The 18,518-nt window shown below is 32.5% G+C and overlaps 2 protein-coding genes across 2 annotated transcripts; both read right to left on the bottom strand.

Annotated features, from left to right (window-relative positions):
- Positions 1–629: 629 nt before the first annotated feature.
- LOC111024303 (UDP-glycosyltransferase 74E1) lies at positions 630–2,699 on the bottom strand. Its single transcript, XM_022301949.2, has 2 exons — positions 1,875–2,699; positions 630–1,502 (listed from the first exon to the last, which is right to left on the bottom strand). The coding sequence occupies exons 1-2, from the start codon at positions 2,514–2,516 to the stop codon at positions 771–773; spliced, it is 1,374 nt and encodes a 457-aa protein (XP_022157641.1). The 5' UTR covers positions 2,517–2,699; the 3' UTR covers positions 630–770.
- Positions 2,700–9,557: 6,858 nt separating this feature from the next.
- On the bottom strand, positions 9,558–11,328 carry LOC111024302 (UDP-glycosyltransferase 74E2). The gene is made up of 2 exons (XM_022301948.2): positions 10,603–11,328; positions 9,558–10,418 (listed from the first exon to the last, which is right to left on the bottom strand). Exons 1-2 carry the CDS (start codon positions 11,260–11,262, stop codon positions 9,678–9,680), a joined length of 1,401 nt encoding a protein of 466 aa, XP_022157640.1. The 5' UTR covers positions 11,263–11,328; the 3' UTR covers positions 9,558–9,677.
- Between the last annotated feature and the right edge of the window lie 7,190 nt (positions 11,329–18,518).

Raw genomic sequence — 18,518 nt, 5'->3', positions numbered from 1 at the left:
ATTACTTACTCTTTTCACTATATTTTAATCATTGCTAAACACAAATGATTTCAATTAATTTTTAAATCGAGATCTATAAACTATAATATATTTATAAAAAAAAATTGAGGTGTATAATACAAACTCCACTTTTAGTTAACCATAAATTTAGTTTATAAACTTTTAATTATGCGTGGTACCTTAAAAAATAACTTTTTTAGAATAAATATTTTAAACTATATATCAATTTAATTCATGTATTTTAAAAAGATACCAGAGGAATTTACACAAAAGCATTAAATAACAATATATTCTTTAAATATAGCAAAGTTTAAAATTTTAAGAAATAGTTCTTTCTTCATCAAAATCAAAATGAATTTATACTCGAAAAAGATGAAAAGTTGTGATATTTTCTAAATTTATCAAATTTATGCTATGGACTGAATTTCTAAAGATATATTAGTATAGGTCTATGAAATTTTAATTTTGTGCTTGTCATTTATCACTAATTGCACTAGAACCTATTGAAAATCTATCTAAATCTAAATGTTATACTTATCAAAAATAGAAAATTTTGAGACTTATTTATAACTTTTTAAAATATAGAAATTAGGTAGCCACAACTTTTAATAATCGTTTAATAAATATAATTTAGTCAATAAAAATATAACTTCAATTGATAAGGCATCCAAATTTAAGAACCAAACCTCCATTGAGTTACCTTCTATCCAATGAAATAATGATGTGGAATCCTATGCCATTGACAACATTAAGGTAGCAACTAATTAAAGTTATTGTGTGTTGTTCCTCAAAAGTTGTTGTACAAAATGATTTATGTTTGTGTTGGAGCTTCCCCCATCATCCATGGCTGCTCTTGCCAGTTCCCTCCATTTCCTCATATTCTCTTTAATTTCTTCACTCTCATTTCCCTCCATAACTTCACTAACACACTCCTCTATCTGCTCCCTTCTGCAGATTCCATCTTCCCCCACTCTCACCCTCTTCCCAACCTTCCACACATCCTCTACATACTTGGCATTCGTCGGTTGGTCCGACCACTGCGCCATCGCGACCAACGGTACTCCCAAACTCAAAGCCTCAAGCGTCGAGTTCCAACCGCAGTGCGTAACAAAACACCCCACTGACTCGTGAGCCAAAACTTCCAACTGTGGACACCACTTCACCACTAGCCCTTTCTCCGAGGTCTCGTCTGTGAAACTTGGCGGAAGCTTATGGATCTCAGATTCCCTCACCACCCATAAGAAGAATCTGTTGCTCAATTTCAAGCACCATGCTATCTCCTCCATTTGTTCCTTTCCCAGCTCGGCTGAACTCCCAAAGGACACGTAAATGATGGACTTTTTGCGTTTTGAATCAAGCCATTTCATGGTGGAGTCTGTGTTTGATTCGAACAGGCTGAGCCCATAATCTCTGTCGTTTGGTAGTCGTCCATCCAAGTAGATGGAGGGAACCATTGGTCCAATATTCTTGAACGGAAGCTGTCTTCCCATCCACTCCCCTTCCTGGTACAATTTCTTACTTTTGTAATTGAATGAAAATCTAATTACAAGACACAGGGATGAAAAATTAATGCGAGTTGAAAAAATGATCTGTATGTCTCAACATCAACATCCGTGAGTTCAAATATGATAAAACAATATTTTGATGTATATTTTGGAACAAATTAGAAATGAAAAAAAAATGTTACCGAAGGTGTCCTTAGATATTTACTAATGAGTACCTATATCTACATGCTCATCTACCATTGAAAAATTAACATCCCATATGTGGTTGCATTTTTCTTTTAGTTAGTTATCAAACATTTAATGATACTCAAGATAAAATAGTTCCTCACCAGTTAGGGCTCAAGTATTTTTCGAGATTTGAGATTATACCTGTTGTTCTAAGGTATCGAAAGTGTTGGCGAAGATCCAATCAGCATCGTTCAACCGTGTGAACTGGTCGGATAAGAAGTTAAGAATAGCAGGGTATTTCACTCCATCGGAAACGAAAGATGGGAGGTCAGATGGGTGAAGAACTGGAAGGCCATGATCCACGGAAACCGTGGTCTGCTGCAAAGGAACATTCAAGGATCCCTTGTTGACGTTGTAATAAATGGCATTGACAGCCGAGGATTGAGTGAAAAAGGAAGCTCCAAGAACTCCAAATTGCTTGGTGATGTCGAGAATCCAAGGCATGATAGAGTCATACACGACGCAGGCAATTGGGTCGCTCTGGTCTTGGTGGCGAGCTAGAAGTTGAGTGAGATGGTGACTGATGGAAGCATGGCGACGCTCCCAGAAGGCCTCGACAGCCTCGGGTTTGGTGCCGTGGTAGGGAAGGAGCGACACGTGGTGGACGGTGAGTGGGAGGTGGGTGGAGGAGTCGTGGGAGTTAGAGGAGGGGATGAGGAGTAGTGTGACTTTGAGTTGGCGATGGGCGAGGTGCTTGGCAAATTGTAGGAGTGGATTTATGTGGCCTTGTGTAGGATATGGAACCACCACTACCTCAACTCTTCTCTCTTCAACTCCTCCCATCTTTCACCCACTCAGGCATTACCCTCAACATATATAAAACTAAAGCTTAGGATGCAAAATAGTTTATGATTAAAATTAGCTAAGCCAATGCGTCATGAAAAATATAAAATTAGGTTTTATTTACTACTACTTGATTTGATTTGTAGTGCTTTTTGAAGATGTTTTTTTTTCTTGCCCACGTACTATATCAATATTCACGGAGTTCCATCTTAAAAACTAATTGACAATGAGAAAAATAATCAATATTTATTTTAAACTTTTGTAAAGTTCATTTTTATTTTCCATGTGAGATCGTTAACCGTACTTGAGTACTCTACGAGAAATATTTCTATTTTAACATTAGTGTCTCCATTGTTTGAAATCCATTATTGTGATTTTGATTAAGGACGGAGTAGGTTTGTGAGTGGTCGAAGTTTGAGGTCAAATATTTTGAATTAGTGTAAATATATATTTTTTTTCAAGTATTCTTTATCTCATTTTTAAAGAAAATTCTGCGAGAATTTTTATGATGTTTCTTTAAATTAATTTGTGCTAGTCATGATTTGATTTTAAAAGTGAGCCAATTTCATATAAATTAACTATAGATTGAATTCTATTGTCAGCGCGTCACGTTTTCTTTTATGATAGAATGGGTTGGGAGCGGGTCATATGAAGAATTAAAAAATAAAATCTATTTATATTCTTACAAATATTGATAGCTTGTTGGAGGCTAAAAAAGGTTTAATTTATATTTTTAGAAAAGAAAAAGTTGAAATATATAATTTTAGGTATAAAATGATGTCTTTTAGTCTTTGAAGAATGATAGCTTTTAACTTAAAAAAAAAAAATAGAAACGAGAAATACAGACCAAATTTAAATGAAGGACAAGTATAGAGACAGGCATAATGAGATGAAAATTGTCCATATTATTGTACTACTGGATTTTTAAATAACCTTTTTTCTTGTGGACAAATTTATTCATATTTCAAAGACAAGAATGTGACTTGTTATTATTTATAATATTAATCTTTGACAGCATGGCAGAGAATATTCATCTTTATAAGTTTGTATATAATGTTATAACTTTTTGAACAATCTTTAAAAAAGTATAGTCTAAAAGTTTTATTTTAAAAAATATTATTATATATAAATAACTAATTTAAGAAAAACTAAGAGTCTAAGACTAAGAGAATACATTATAATAATAATAATTTTTTATTTTCTTTTTCACATTGTTTTCTACAACTTATCATTTCAAACCAGTTTTTTTTTTTTTTTTTTTTTTTTTTTTTTTTTTTTTGGGGAGTTTCTCTTTCAACCCAGCTGTCCATATAAAAAATTGATCTTTTTCATTTTAAAAGCCAATGGACCATTTGATTCAAAGCAGCTGTTGACTGCTAATTTACAGAAGGCCTAAGAAACTTGAGCACACTCAATTTTGAAATCGTAATTTTTTAGTATGTCAGTAAAGCCAAAAAAAAAAAAAAGAATTAATTATAATAAAATAAAATAAAATTTACTAAATTCTTTGGGTCGTCTCCTTGCTAACGATACGTTCAAGTAGGAAACTCCATACATTCATATCTCATTGTGTTGTTCAACTCTCTATTGGAAGCAAGGATGTGCAATTCCACCTTCAGTATTGTTGGAATTAATTAATAATTAATTCATACGTTAATAACAAATTAAATAACAATTATATTTGGACTAATGGGCATATAAGTGATTTTGATTATGAGCTCATGACTTCGCATTGGTGTGGTGATCGTCCCCTCAAGGAAATAGGTTACAAATTGATTCAGTAATTTCGAGATACCAAAAAGTAAAAATGAAAGATGCCTTGATTTGTTTTGTTAATCTAAAATGCATAAGAAGAAAACAGCAAAATGACAGATAAAATTTCTAACTGCACCCAAGAGCATCCACCCAGAAAACACAGAAATGATGTGGATGACGATTTGTTAGTAATTTGGGGAGGGGATTTCCATTCGCTGCTTTTCTCCAAGAAGCTATCTAAAATTACTTTAAAACACTAATTGCCAAGATATTCACGACACTCTCCCGAGATATCCAACACATGCTTTAACCCGACTCCTGTCGTGATTAAAACGAGCAATCTATGCAATCTATAGGCGCTATAGGGTGAACTCATCCCTGAGTATTCACTTTCTCACTTCACATGGGGAAAACAACAGCTAATAGAAGTAAATCCACTCAACAAGGACTCTCCCGAGCCTCACGTGAGCTAACACACTAACCAAGTTGGCCACACAAATTTAGCAAGATGAAAAAAATAAGCATACTTCTATTAAATCCTTTTAGACATAAGAGGATTCCATTATTGATGAAGATGACAGAGAATAAGAAGCTTCCTCAGGTGTACAGTTTGACCTACGAGCAAAACAGATACTCTCCAACTCCTTCTTCGATGAAAACTGCTGATGTCAATGGGGAAATGTTTCTCTACCGATGCTACCCAAAATGAATCAAGAGTGTGTCCCATTTTTCGGCTAGGGCATTTTTTCCTTATATACCAGGTCCTTAAATTTTAGGGCACCTCTTGGAGGCTGTATGGATGCGGTAACAATTAAAGTTCAAAGAGTTATTGCACTATTATATGCTCTGGAGCATCTGGGAGACTATAGGCTCCAACATCAACGCTTCTTTTTCAACGCTCCAGCATAATCCCCACAATCTTGGCAGCACTTCTCTCGTTCGAAATCAATCATTCCTGCATAAACCGTCCATAATTTAGCATGAATCATTAAAATAGAGGAATTTAGAAATTATAAGAGCTTGGGGGCCCACTCAATACATTCTCACATTTTCTTAGATCTTTTTTGATAAGGAACCTCGCATTTTCACACATAAAATGTCCCAAATAGCCCAGAAACACTTCTAATTGAGAGTTATTAGAAACCCTAAGATTAAGTTATAAACAAATAGTTATGGTCCCAACTATTTTTTAGAGTGGTATCAGAGCCAAGTTTTGCATGGATTATTACTGGATCTTTGTGAATTACTTTTAGGCATGTTGTTCTTTTAATAATCTATTTGTTTAAATATGTTTTTGAAATTATTTGGATTGATAAGATGCTGAACAGTTTTATAGATTTAGAATTTTTAATTGCTAAATATTGTTCGCTGTGCATAATTGATTTGATCAAATTCAATATTGTTTTAAGTTCCAAATCTATTATTATAATTTTTATTTCTAATTAAATAAAAAATTAATTAATTAAAAAGTTTGTTGATGACTGCCGCTTTAAGGGAAGGTGGTGCTAGAGAACCGTAGCACCATTGATGTATTGTAGTGGACTAGCCCACTACAATTAGTAGTTATTATTATTATTATTTTTTAATTCATATATTTATAATATTTATAATTAGTCATAGATAGTTATAAATATCTGTGGGCATATATGGACGACAGTTTAATTTTTCTGATATGTTGTGCTAATTAAATAGTTACTATATTATGGTGATAAATTAATAATTTATCAATATTTGGCACTGTCAATGTAGAAATTTGATCTTTTGGGATTCCGTCAAATCTGCATCAATCTTCTAGAATAAAAGGATTGACGAGACCTAAAAAATAGAATAGTACTAAGACCAGTGTGATTCTTACCACACGGGTTTCGATTGGACTAGTCGAGTATAAAGTTTAGGGTATTGTGAGCATACGTCTAGTGTTTGGTTCACCCTACTATTTATAGAAGTCGAATCTTAATCCCTTTAGGAATTATGGAAGTCGAATCTCATCATTTTAGAATTTACATAAGTTGAATCTAAGTGTGCTTAGCTGATCTGGACTCTTGGGCCCATGTATTTTGTCGTGGGCTTAATATCGAATCAAGGATCAAGACGGGGTAGAACCAGATCGGGCTATAAAAGGGTCGAGGAAAACCACCGGTGTTCCTGGCCAGTTGGCCGAGAACACCTCGTGTTAAGAAACCCTTGAGAGTTGGTTCTAAGAACCTTGCTAACGAACAAGACCCATAGAACTCAATCACAAAAACCCCGAAAACAAGTATGGAATCAACCCAAGGAAAAGTTTAAGAACGAATTACCTTGATGATCAATATCAAGAGTAGAGAAAACTCGTTTCTAAACTCGTGATTCGAATCACTCCACAAGAAGTATGATCAACACCGCTTGAATGATCCTAACATGCAAATTCTAAAGATACAAGAAATTGCACAAGAAATGGGAGATAAAGCTCTCAACCAAGCTAATGAGAAAACTCACTTTTCATTAAACTTCAAATTGTGTTTACAACAAGATATCTCAAGGCTATATATAACCATCCTAGCAAGTCATATGAAAAGTCTTAAGCAAATGAAAAGACTTGTAACTTACAAGAAATGAAAAGACTTGTAAATGAAAAGACATAACTTCAATAAATGGAAAGACAAGTAAATCAAAAGGTTAAGAAAATGGAAAACCAACCAAAATAAGTGCAATCCCGTCCATAATGAGGGATGTGAGTGTTTGACTTGGTTTTTGAATTGAATGAATTGACTTTGACTTGTCTTGATGGAGTTGACTTTGACCTTGACCATGACCAAGTGGACTTTGACTTGTCTTAAAAACACTTAAAAATGCATAACTTGCACCAAATTGAAGTGCATAGTTCCAACTTCTTGCACGTCTTCCTTTTTTTTTCTCTTGTCGAGTTCAAGAACGCTTGGACACGAAGTAGCAAAGCTTGTTGAAGTTTCCTAGCTCTCGATCTTATAATCGGTCCATGAGGCATAGCAAAGGTAGCTCCTTGGTACATATCACCTCAATGTCGAGAAGGCCTCTGTGCCGACCCCGAGTCGGCCGTGATCGGCCTGGGTAGCTGGTTCTGGCCTTCTTATCTTTGATTTAGTTATAATTGCTAATAAAGAAAATTGTTACCAAAGTGGGAGATTGTTGGAGTTAATTTAATAATTAAGTCATATGTGAGTAACAAATTAAAAAGCAATTATATTTGAGCTATTTAATGGGCTGATCTTGATTATGGGCCAATGACTTCCCATTTAGTGGTGTGACCTACTGAATATGAACGACCAACCCATTAATGTTAGGGGATTATGAGAAACCCGAAGATTAACTCATAAATAGATGGTTATGGTCTCAAATACAATGTGCTTGTTGAGCCTCTGTTCCCCATAAGATAGAGATAATTGCCCATATTCAGTCCAAGTTCCATAGTTGAGGAAGACTACAAATCCAATCTATCTAATGGTTCCAAATAATTCTAATATCTTTGAATGGTTTTCTTCTATGTTTAGATCATTGGTCTTTGTTTATGCAAGGATTTGCACAACGGATACTAAGCTCGAACTCGGTCCTAGCTCCGACCCGAAAGGCAATGGGAAGACCTGTACAAGAGGGCAAAATCTCCAACGCTCAAGTCAATAAGCAGCTCGGATTCAATATTAGGCTCGAGGAGAAATTTCTTGCCTGATGGTGAAATGAAGCCCTCTATTTATAGGTTCAGGTTCCGACAGGGGTCACGATAGGCAGTTACCTTGGTAGGATTTTAGGTCGGTCGTGTCGGGTTCAAGTAGACCGAACTCGAACACTTTCGAAGTTGTGGATTAATCGGGAGCACTGAACTTCCCTCCTCGGAGACTTCCGAGGAGGAGCTTTGCTGAAGAGTTCTTCTGTGCAATCTTTTATGAGGCAGAAAGAAAATTAGTAGAATTTAAGGAGATTTGTGGAGGAAAAAAAAAAGTCTAAAAGTGAATGAGAAAGAAAAATAATGAAATGACTCAAAGAGATAAATGAAGTTTTTTAAGAAGAGAAAATTAATTGGTGGAATTTGAGGGGATTTGGAGGGGGAGAGTGACGTGCGGGAGTGGCAGAAAGAAAATTAGTGGAATTTATATTTGAAGAGAGAAATGGAGAGATGAATGACAAACTTACCTTCGCAGAATAGGGAGATAAAATTTCTCCCTATTGTATATCTACCTATTCTACTTTTTATATATAGTATAGATTGTCTTGAATATTTTTTCAAAATTTTACCTCATATTTATTATGAATTTGTGGATATTTTAAATACAACAATTAAAAAAAAAAGAAAAAAAAAAGTACTAGTCCGCATTCAAGGATCTTGACTTGAAGGTGGAAAAGAGGGAAGCAGAAGCCCTTTCATTGAGGAAGAGACAAAACACATATTCCAGATCTAAAACAGTACCATTGAATAGACTAGACAGGTATACAAATTAAAATTGAAGACCATTGTACTTTTTAATTTAAAATATACTTTTCTAGAAAATTATAAAATATATCAACATGCTTATTAAGAGAATTTATTATTATTATTTTTTTTTAGGAATTGAATTTAGGATCTATCTTAACTAAATACTTATGGTATAATATTTACTATTTTCATTATTTCATAATACATCATTAAATATTATAAAACAAGAGAAAGATAGAATTATAGACCCTATGATGTCTTTTTGAAAAGAATTTAGCATAGTCGCTAAGGTTGAGTGGGCAACAATTTATTTTGTAAAGTTGCAACTATTTATTATTATTTTTTTTACTTTTTGAATATTCTTGAGTCAAGGAGAGATAAGGTAGCAAGGAGAGTTGGTGTGGACTTTTGCAAGAGTTGTTAAGCTACTTTTCAGAGAAACAAAATATAGAAAAAATAGTTTTAAGATTGTTTGAATCTTCATTATATTGTAATTTTCATCCATTTTAGTGGATCGTGTAGTTATTAAAGAGGAGGCCATTACTATAAAATTCTAGTGCTTCTATTATTTATCTCTTTATCTAGTCTTTTTTAAAACTTTATTTGAAGTGGAGTTGTCATAGCTACAAAATTTTCAACAACATGGGGAGGATTGCGAAAACCCATTTGACGAGAATGAGCAGAGAAAACTCATTCAAGATCTAAAAACTTTTGAAATAGACAAGATATACAAATTCAAGTTGAAGACTAAATACTTTTCCTTTAAAATATATATACTTTTCAAAACAATATAAACTCTCTCTATATATTAATAGAATTTGGGATCTAATAGAGTACTTATTTCCATTTTCAAAGCAAAAACATTGAAGAATACAACTCTCTATTTTTTATTATTATTAATTTTAAGATTTTTGTTACCAAATCACTCACTCCACTTGCACTCTCTTTGAATATAACAAGAATATTGTGGAATAAACCCCCAATCAGTAAGAAAGTTGTGTCTTCCTCAGAAGTTGTTGTACAAAATCATTTATGTTTGTGTTGGAGCTTCCTCCTTGGTCCATGGCCTCTTTTGCCGATTGCCGCCATCCATTCAAATTCCTTCTAATCTCTTTACTATTTTCTCCTTCCATAACTTCATTAATGCTCTCTGCTATTCGCTCCCTCGTACATATTCCATTTTCCTCCACTCTCACCCTCTTTCCGACCTTCCACACATCCTCTAAATACTTGGCATTGGTGGGTTGGTCAGACCACAGCGCCATTGCCACCAATGACACTCCCAAACTCAAGGCTTCAAGTGTCGAGTTCCAACCGCAGTGCGTAACAAAACACCCCACCGAGTCGTGAGCCAAAACTTCCAACTGAGGACACCAATTCACCACCAGCCCTTTTTCGGACGTCTCATCTATGAAACTTGGTGGAAGCTTATGGATCTCAGACTCTCTCACCACCCACAAGAAGCATCTGTTGCTGAGCTTCAGCCCCCATGCTACCTCCTCCATCTGCTGCTCTTTCGCTTCTGTCAAACTTCCAAACGACACGTAAATCACCGAGCTTTTGTCTTTCGTATCGAGCCATTTCATGGTCGAGTCCATATCAGATTCATCAAACAAGCTAACCCCATAATCTCTATCGTTTGGTAGTCCTCCATCTAAGTAGACGGAGGGAAGCATCGGCCCAATGCTCATGAATGGAAGCTGCCTTCTCATCCACTCCGCTTCCTAATACATTTCTTTCCATTAGCAAATACAACATTATCAAACCCAGCAAGTGAAAGTGAATATAAATAGAGAGGAAACAACGACACAAAATATATAGAACCTCTTATTTTAATATCATGTCAAACATGATTAAAACACCAACCAATCCAAAAGCTTAAGATAACTTTGAGTTTCGGGATCTTACTTTTGGTTCTAAGGAATCGAAGGTATTGACCAGGATCCAATCAGCAACGTCCAAATTTTTGAATTGGTCAGTCAGAAAGCTAAGAACTGCTTGGTATTTGCTGGACTCAGAAACGAAAGTTGAGAGGTCGGATGGCTGAAGAACTGGAAGCTGCCCCTCCAACAAAACAGACTTCTCTTGCAAAGGAACATTCAACCATCCTTTGTAAACGTTGTAGTAAATTGCGTTCACAGCAGAGGATTGGGTGAAGAAGGAAGCTCCTAAGACTCCAAACTTTTTAGCAACATCAAGAACCCAAGGCATCATAGAGTCGTACACGATACAATCAACTGAATCGCCACTGCTTTCACGTCGAGTAAGAAGCTCGGTGAGATGCAAGCGGATGGAAGCTTGTCGGCGGTCCCAAAAGGCGAGGGGATTCTCGGGCTCGGTCCCTTGGTATGGCAAGAGAGAAACGTGTTGGATGGTGAGCGAGGTGTGGAGCGCGAGGTGCGTGGGGTTGCTATTGGTGAGGATGGTGGGTAGCGTGACGTTGAGCCCGCGATGGGTGAGGTGCTTGGCGAATTGGAGAAGCGGGTTTATGTGGCCTTGTGTTGGACATGGCACCACCACTACATGAACTTCTCGGCCTCTTCTTTGTCCCTCTTCATGGCTTCCCATTTATGATCTGTTTGATCTCTCTAAAAAAGTGGATAAAAATGGATGTTCTCTATGTAGAAGTAGGAGCTAGATGAGGGGTAATATAAATATGTGGACTGTAACATTGTATTGTTCGAACCTAAAGGGATTGGATAGGAATGGAATAATTTTGGAGTGAAATGAGCTAAGCGAATACGTCATGTGAAAAAAAATAGTTAGGTTTTATTTTATAATGAGCTAAATTATTGGTTAAATTATATTATTTTATTTTGGATCGATTTTGGTAGTTCTTGCAACTTTTTTTTAAGTATAATAGGTAGGGTGAGGATTGAAATGTTTGGTCGGAAGTGCAGATCATATTTTTCTAGGAGCATTTAAATATAACATGCTGAAATTCATATACAATTAACTAGTTAACGTACTAAAAAAAAACTAGTTAACCAACCTATTATATTTAAATACTATTAATGTTATGGTTATAATATATTAATTATAATGATTTTTGCTTTTTGTTTTTGAAAAACTAGTAACTAAACCTACGTTTGATAACTATTGAGGAAGAATATGAGAATAATCACGCGTCTAATTATGGCCGTGACAACGAGGCGCAGGATCGAAAGTGGTTATCAACCGTACTCTGTGCAGGCGTATAGGCATGTTGTCATTACTCCTATAGGAGTGAGACGCCAAAGATTGTAGCCTGAAAACTGCCAGTCGCAGGTCTGCAAGGTCCAATCATACTCAAAGAAGAGTTTGATCCTAGCTCATGGAGGCACCGCCCACTGTTTGTTGGGAGCGTCCGACCCCTTCGTCAGAGCCTCGTACAGCTCGGTGTGCCTCCGCATCCCCAGCCATCGTCTTTTCTGGTCGGCCATACATGCTTATAAAATGGAATTACTCACACCAACACCAGGTAAGTGAAAACCCTATCACTGAAATCCTAAGGTGTCTACTCCTATTTTCTTTACTCCGATTACTGACTTGAACGTTGGAGTGTATTAGGCGAGACACCGTACCGACGTCGAGTTTTCTGATTGTAGCCTCATTTGCTCCTCAGCGTACATGCCCATCCGAGTGACACATAGACCTCTCCGAAATTTGCTGTCAACAATAACCATTTTTGGTTTCGTGTTTTTAAAAAGTTAGAAAATTAAAAATATATGTTAGAGATAGAAAAAGTTATGTAAAATATTAGAGATGACAACAGTGTGGGGGTAGGAGTCGAGATGCCTCTTCCACGAAATTTTTAATTCTCATCTCCAACCCATTCTTCAACTTCGAGGATCAAGGTCTAGGTTCAGGAATCCTCATTTCGAGGTGAGGATGTTCACGAGAAAAATTATTGGCTTAATAATTAATTATAATTATGTTTAGAATTTAAAAAATAAAAAGTAATAAAGATATATAATTTATATTATTTAACTAAAAGAATTATTATTTATTCATATAAATAATTAGATTAATATTTATTCATAATTGAGAAAAACAATTAATAAAATATATGTTAATTATTCAAAAAATACAATGGGACGTGGGACATGGTGGTAAATTTATTGTTTGTTCTTTAAAGCGGAAACTAGATCGTATGAGAATTTTTGTTGTGTCTAATGTAGAGACATGAAGACAAAAGTTTAGAGAGATAAAAAAAAATTTTGAAAGAGAACTTTTAGAGATAGTAAATTTTAGAGAGGTAGAGAAAAGTTAGAAAACAAATTAGTGAGAGAAAAGTTAAAAGTCAAAAATAGAAAATTCTAGAGAGAGTAAAGTTTAGGGCAAAAGACATGTTAAAGAAAGAAAAAAAAAGAAAGAGAAAGAAAAATTATGGTGAGACCAAAGTTTGGATAAGAAAAAGTTCAAAATATATTTGTTACAGAAAGTAAATAAATAAAAAAGAGAAAGATATAAGAGAGAAAGAAAATTGAACGAAAAAAAATTCGATAGAAAAAAAATTCGATAGAGAAAAGTTGAAGATATATATTTGTTAGAGGAAAAATTGACTAGACAGAAGAAGAAATGTTATAAAATGTAAAATTGAGAATAAGAAAAGTTGGAAAAAATATTAAATCTTTAGATAGAAACAAGAAAGTGATATGTTAGGAAAAAAAATAAATAATTATAAATACATACAAATGAAAATTTTGGAGAGGTGAGAAATATTTGAGAGATGAAAATTTTAGAGAATGAAAGATAAATTTTTTTTTAGAGAGAGAAATTTAGTTAGAAAAATATTTTATTATCAGAGAAAAATATATCAAAGAAAATATAAAAGTTGAGCATTAGAAAAAAATGGAATTTTGAAAAACAAAAACCTCTTTTTAAAAACTTATTATTATTATTTTTTTTTTGAAATTTACCAAGGATTTCAAAAACGATTTTAAAAAATAGAAAACAAAAAATTGAATGGATTATAGAACAAGCTTGTTTTTTCAAAAACTAAAAACCAAAAATAGAAAACAGAAAACGAAGGGCCCTCTTTTATAACCATTTTTGTTTTTCTTGTTTTTAGTTTTTGGATTTTGATTTTCTGTTTTTAAAAAATAAAAATCATATATGTTTGATAACCATTTTTTGTTTCTTGTTTTTAAAAAACAGAAAAGCAAAATATGTTTGGTAACTATTTTTAGTTTTTTGTTTTTAAAAAGTTAGAAAATGGAGGAAAATAGAGATGACAATAATGTGAGTGCAAGTAAGGATGCTCTCCTCACAGTGAAAGAAAATAGAACGAGAAAATAAAATATAATTTTCAGAGGAAAAAATAGATTAAGAGAAAGAAAAGTTAAAAAAGCCGAAGTTTTAAAAAGGAAAAAGTTCGGTAAAATATTAAATTTTTAGAGAGAGAAATGAAACATTTCTATTAGAAAAAAGAAATAAAAATATAGAAAATTTTGGAAGAGACAAATAATAATAAATATTCAAAATATAAAAATTTTAGAGAAAAAAATAAAGTTTGTAGAGAGAAATTTAGAAATAAAAAAATTTTAGAGTGAGAAATAAATTTTTAGAGATAAATATGAGAAAAAAAAAGTTGAGTATTAGAAGAAAAAATCAGATTTTGAAAAACAAAAACATGTTTTTGAAAACTTTTTTTTTTTGAAATTTACCTAGAATTTCAAAATGGTTTTTGAAAAACAAAAAAACAAAAAGATTGAATTGGTTATCCAACAATCCTATTTTTAAAAAACTAAAAACCAAAAATCAAAAGCCGAAAACAAAATGGTTATGAAACGGACTTGAAATAGTTATCAAAACAGACTCCTAGGAATCAACACATAATGTATTTAAGGGTAAGTAACGAAAAGTAATCTTAAATTTTGCTCTTTGTTTAGAAAATACCTCTATAGTTTCAAAAGTATAAAAGTTGGAGTATGATTGAATTTTGTAATAAAGTTTGTTTTACTAACAAAATATTAATTATTAATGAAAATTTCTTTGTAATTGTTTGAAGTAGTCTAGAATTTATGGAAATTTATAATGGGCAGCTAAAATAATTTTCATACGCAACTATTTTATTTTAGAATTATTTCTTCAACTAAATAATAGTATGAATTATCTTATTTACCAATAAGTGCTTGTTTAGCGGGATTCTGCCATTCTCATTTCAATATATTATGTTGTAAGATGTTGTATAGCAACAACTTCTTTATTTTTCAAATAAGGCAAAATATTCTAAATTTGATTTTTTTATTTTTCATTTATTCCAATTTTACCCTTAGGTACGAGGTACATCAAAGCATATATCAGTAATCAATATACCTAGAATGAAATATATCAAAGTATATAAGCTAGTGTACTGCATATATTAGGTATATTAGTTAACATCCGAGGTTATGTCATGCATCTGGAACAGTATATAACTGATATATAGTATATAATTGATATACATGGTATATATTCAATATATAGTGTATAATTGATATATAAGGTATACATTTAATATATAGTATATATTCGACATACAAGTGGATAATGTTCCAGTAATAGTCTAAAAGATCTATAGTATATGGGTAAGGTTGGGTATCTTATCTTGGTAACATTATGGATACGACCCATTTTGTAAGAGTTACAAACAACTTAATCCAAATCGTTCATGTGAAGAGTGCAAGTGCGGGTATTTAGTGGAGTGACCCACAGTTAACAAATGTTGGTTATTTTGGTTGATGAGTTTAATCATCTAATCTCGTATCTTTGGAGCTTCTGATCTGTAGGTTTATTAGGTCCCCTGCTAGCTCAGAACGGGGCGTAAAACAAGGATTAAGACTTGTGAAATAATTTAAGAGAATGTAGGTTAATTCTATGAGATGCAATAAACATAACGTATATAGATTGTAGACACCGTATTTGGTCCGGCTTATTTTTACTTTTAATTTTAATTTATATTATTGTATTTTACTTTATTGAGGTTTATTTTAATTAAAGAATAAATAGGTTTACTTTATTTTTAGTTTTAATATAAAGTTTAAATTAACTAAAATTAAAGTGTTAGATTTATTTAAATGTTAATTTTATTAATAAGAAAATAAAAAAATGATTTGTTTAGATTTTGTTTTATTATTAAAATAAAAATAGATAAATAAAAATGATTTGTTTTTAAGTAAATAATTTTATTTAAAAAAAAATTTGTTTTATTTAACCGTTTTTTTTTCTCCCTTTGATTTTTTCCCGGTCAAAACCTAACGTGGCATCTCCTCCTCCCCTTCCTTCCTCCATTTTCTCTGGCTTTCTTATTTTAGCATATATCACAGTTGTTTTTTTTAGTATTTAAGGGGGAGAAAGCACACAAGAGGGACACACAGTGCAGAGAGTTAGAAACCCATCACCTCATCACCGTATTTTCTTCTCTCCATCTCTCTTATCCCACCATCACCACTTTTCTCTTGCATACCCATGATCTCCGACGACGCAAGGGAACGACACGAACGACAGCAGCAACAACCTTCTTCTTCACAGCTTCTTCCAAGCCCGCTGGCACTCCGACGATCTCCTCCCAGTAGTGCGTTTTTAAGTAAGTATCAAATACGTTGGAAAAGGAAAGGCTTTGGAAATCATGCTTTTAATTTGAAACAGATTTTTTTGTTACTATCAAAAGATTTTTTTTTTGTTTTTTTTAAGAAAAAAATTTTTAGAAAAGTTTTTTTTTTTACTTTTTTTTTTAAAAAGAAAATGTTTTTTGTAAGAAAAAAAATCTTCTAAATTAATTTTAAATAAGTTTTTGAAAATAAAATAAGGATTTTGATATTTTAAAATTTGTTTTAAAATAAAAGGTTTTCTTTTTTGAAAAAAATAGGAGTTTTATAAAATAAATCTTGTTTAAAAAAATTTGGATTCTTTTAAATTTGGATTCAAAGTTTAAATTTGGATTCTTTTTATTTAAAATGTAGTTTTTATTTAAAATGATTTTTTTTTACAAGGTTATATTTTGTTTTATTTTTTAATTAAAAAAGAATCTGCTGTAGGATTTTAAAGGAGGAGATAAAAACAGAGTATTTTAGAATAAAATCTCATTTAAAATTCTTTTCATGGTTTGGTGGTTATGGTTTTGAAAAAACTTTAAAAAAAATCAGTTTTTTAGCCAATAAGTTTTGTTAAAGTAAATTTGACTTTGTTTTTAAATAAAATTTTTTTTTCTTTTAAATAATTTTGTTAATTTCGAAATAAATAAAAAAAGTTATATTTTTTTGTTTTAATTTAAAAAAATTTGTAGTTTTTTTTTAGTTTAAAAAAATAAATTAAAATATTTGTTTGTGTAAAAGAATATGATGTTTACATCTTAAGATGTTGGCACAGTGGTAAGATGTTTATTTTTTTATGTAAATAACTCAAGTTCGAGTCTTTGCATGCCTCATTTTTACTAAATAATTATTTTAAATAAAAGATTTCATTTAGAGTTTTTTTTCTTTTTTTTTTAAACAAAATTCAAAAATACAAAATATGTCTTTTGAAAAGGAACTTAAATTATATCTCAAAGTGGTGGCACATTGGTGTGATGTTTTAGTATCAACACTCATGTCATAAGTTCAAGTCTTCATGTTCATTAAAATTAAAATTATTTTTTATTGATTATTTTTTTTTGCTAAATAATTATTTCAAAAACTCCAATGACGGGAATTGGAACCTTTCAATATTCTCGAGGTGTCAAAATTTTTCTAATGGCCTTCGTGCCACTCATACCTATTAATTCATATCTTATATGAGACATTTAAAATAAAATAAAAACATTTCTCTTTTTTTTTGGACCAAATAAAATAATAGGATAATTTTTGACAAAATGTGGTACCGTTTTTGAATGGGTGTCGTAGGGTGCTAACACCTTCCCTACGCTCAGTCGACTCCCAAACCAACAATCTGTTTTCGCAGACCTTGTTTTTATTTTTAGGTGACCAATCACACCTTTTAGATGATTGGTGGCGACTCCAAACCCTTATCTCCAAAGACCCTTCAGGGGATGATGTCGGCCGCTCTGCGTCGCGATGACGTTGCGACATAGATACATTATAATATAAAGTTAATTCCTAATGACATTCATAATTAAACTATATATTATGAAAGTTATATATTTGAATAAGATTCAAATAATGATTAATATAAATTGGATTTATATTAAAACTATAGGGTGTGACAGTTATACATTTGAATATGATTGAAATAAAACTTTAATTAAATATATGGTATTTAATTATTATTATTGATTAATTAGTTTAATAATTAATTAATTAAATTAAATTAAATTAATATTAATATAATTAAATAACCCACCCCTTGCCTTTGGGAAGATAGTGGGTGGGGGTTGCTTCCTCGTCATTCCTCTCCCTCTGTATAAGATGGGAGTATTGTTTTTGTTCAAATATTTGAACACCTTTCTCTAAAAAATATCTCTCTTGAAATCCAAATACCCTCACTTTCAAAAGACTATTCCCACAAACTGGTCTTTGCCAAGAAAATATTGGGGAAGTTTTTTTGGTGACGTTGGTGCGCTCGTTGAACAACGATCTTCAGAGGTAATTTCTCCTTCTTTGTATTGTTATTTTCTTTTCTTAGTAGTTTTTCGTAAAACAAAATTGAAGCAAAGCGTTCACACGCTTCCACTGCGGGATTCGATATCCCTTCAGATTCAAGCTGTTTGTGGTGTGTATTTCTTTAACAACCACCAGCGCAATAGTTATTCTCTGGCTTGTTCCCTCCACGATACAACAACCCAACTGAAACGTTGTCTAGCTTAAAGAACTCTACAACTAGAGGTTAAGCTCAAAGCTCCAAACCAAAAAACACCCCTATTTTGA

This window comes from Momordica charantia (genome assembly GCF_013281855.1).
Source record: "Momordica charantia cultivar OHB3-1 chromosome 4 unlocalized genomic scaffold, Mcharantia_2.0 BLBB01000004.1, whole genome shotgun sequence".
NCBI lineage: Eukaryota > Viridiplantae > Streptophyta > Magnoliopsida > Cucurbitales > Cucurbitaceae > Momordica > Momordica charantia.
Note: the sequence above shows the minus strand (reverse complement) of the source record. Positions and strands in the feature narration are given on the sequence as shown.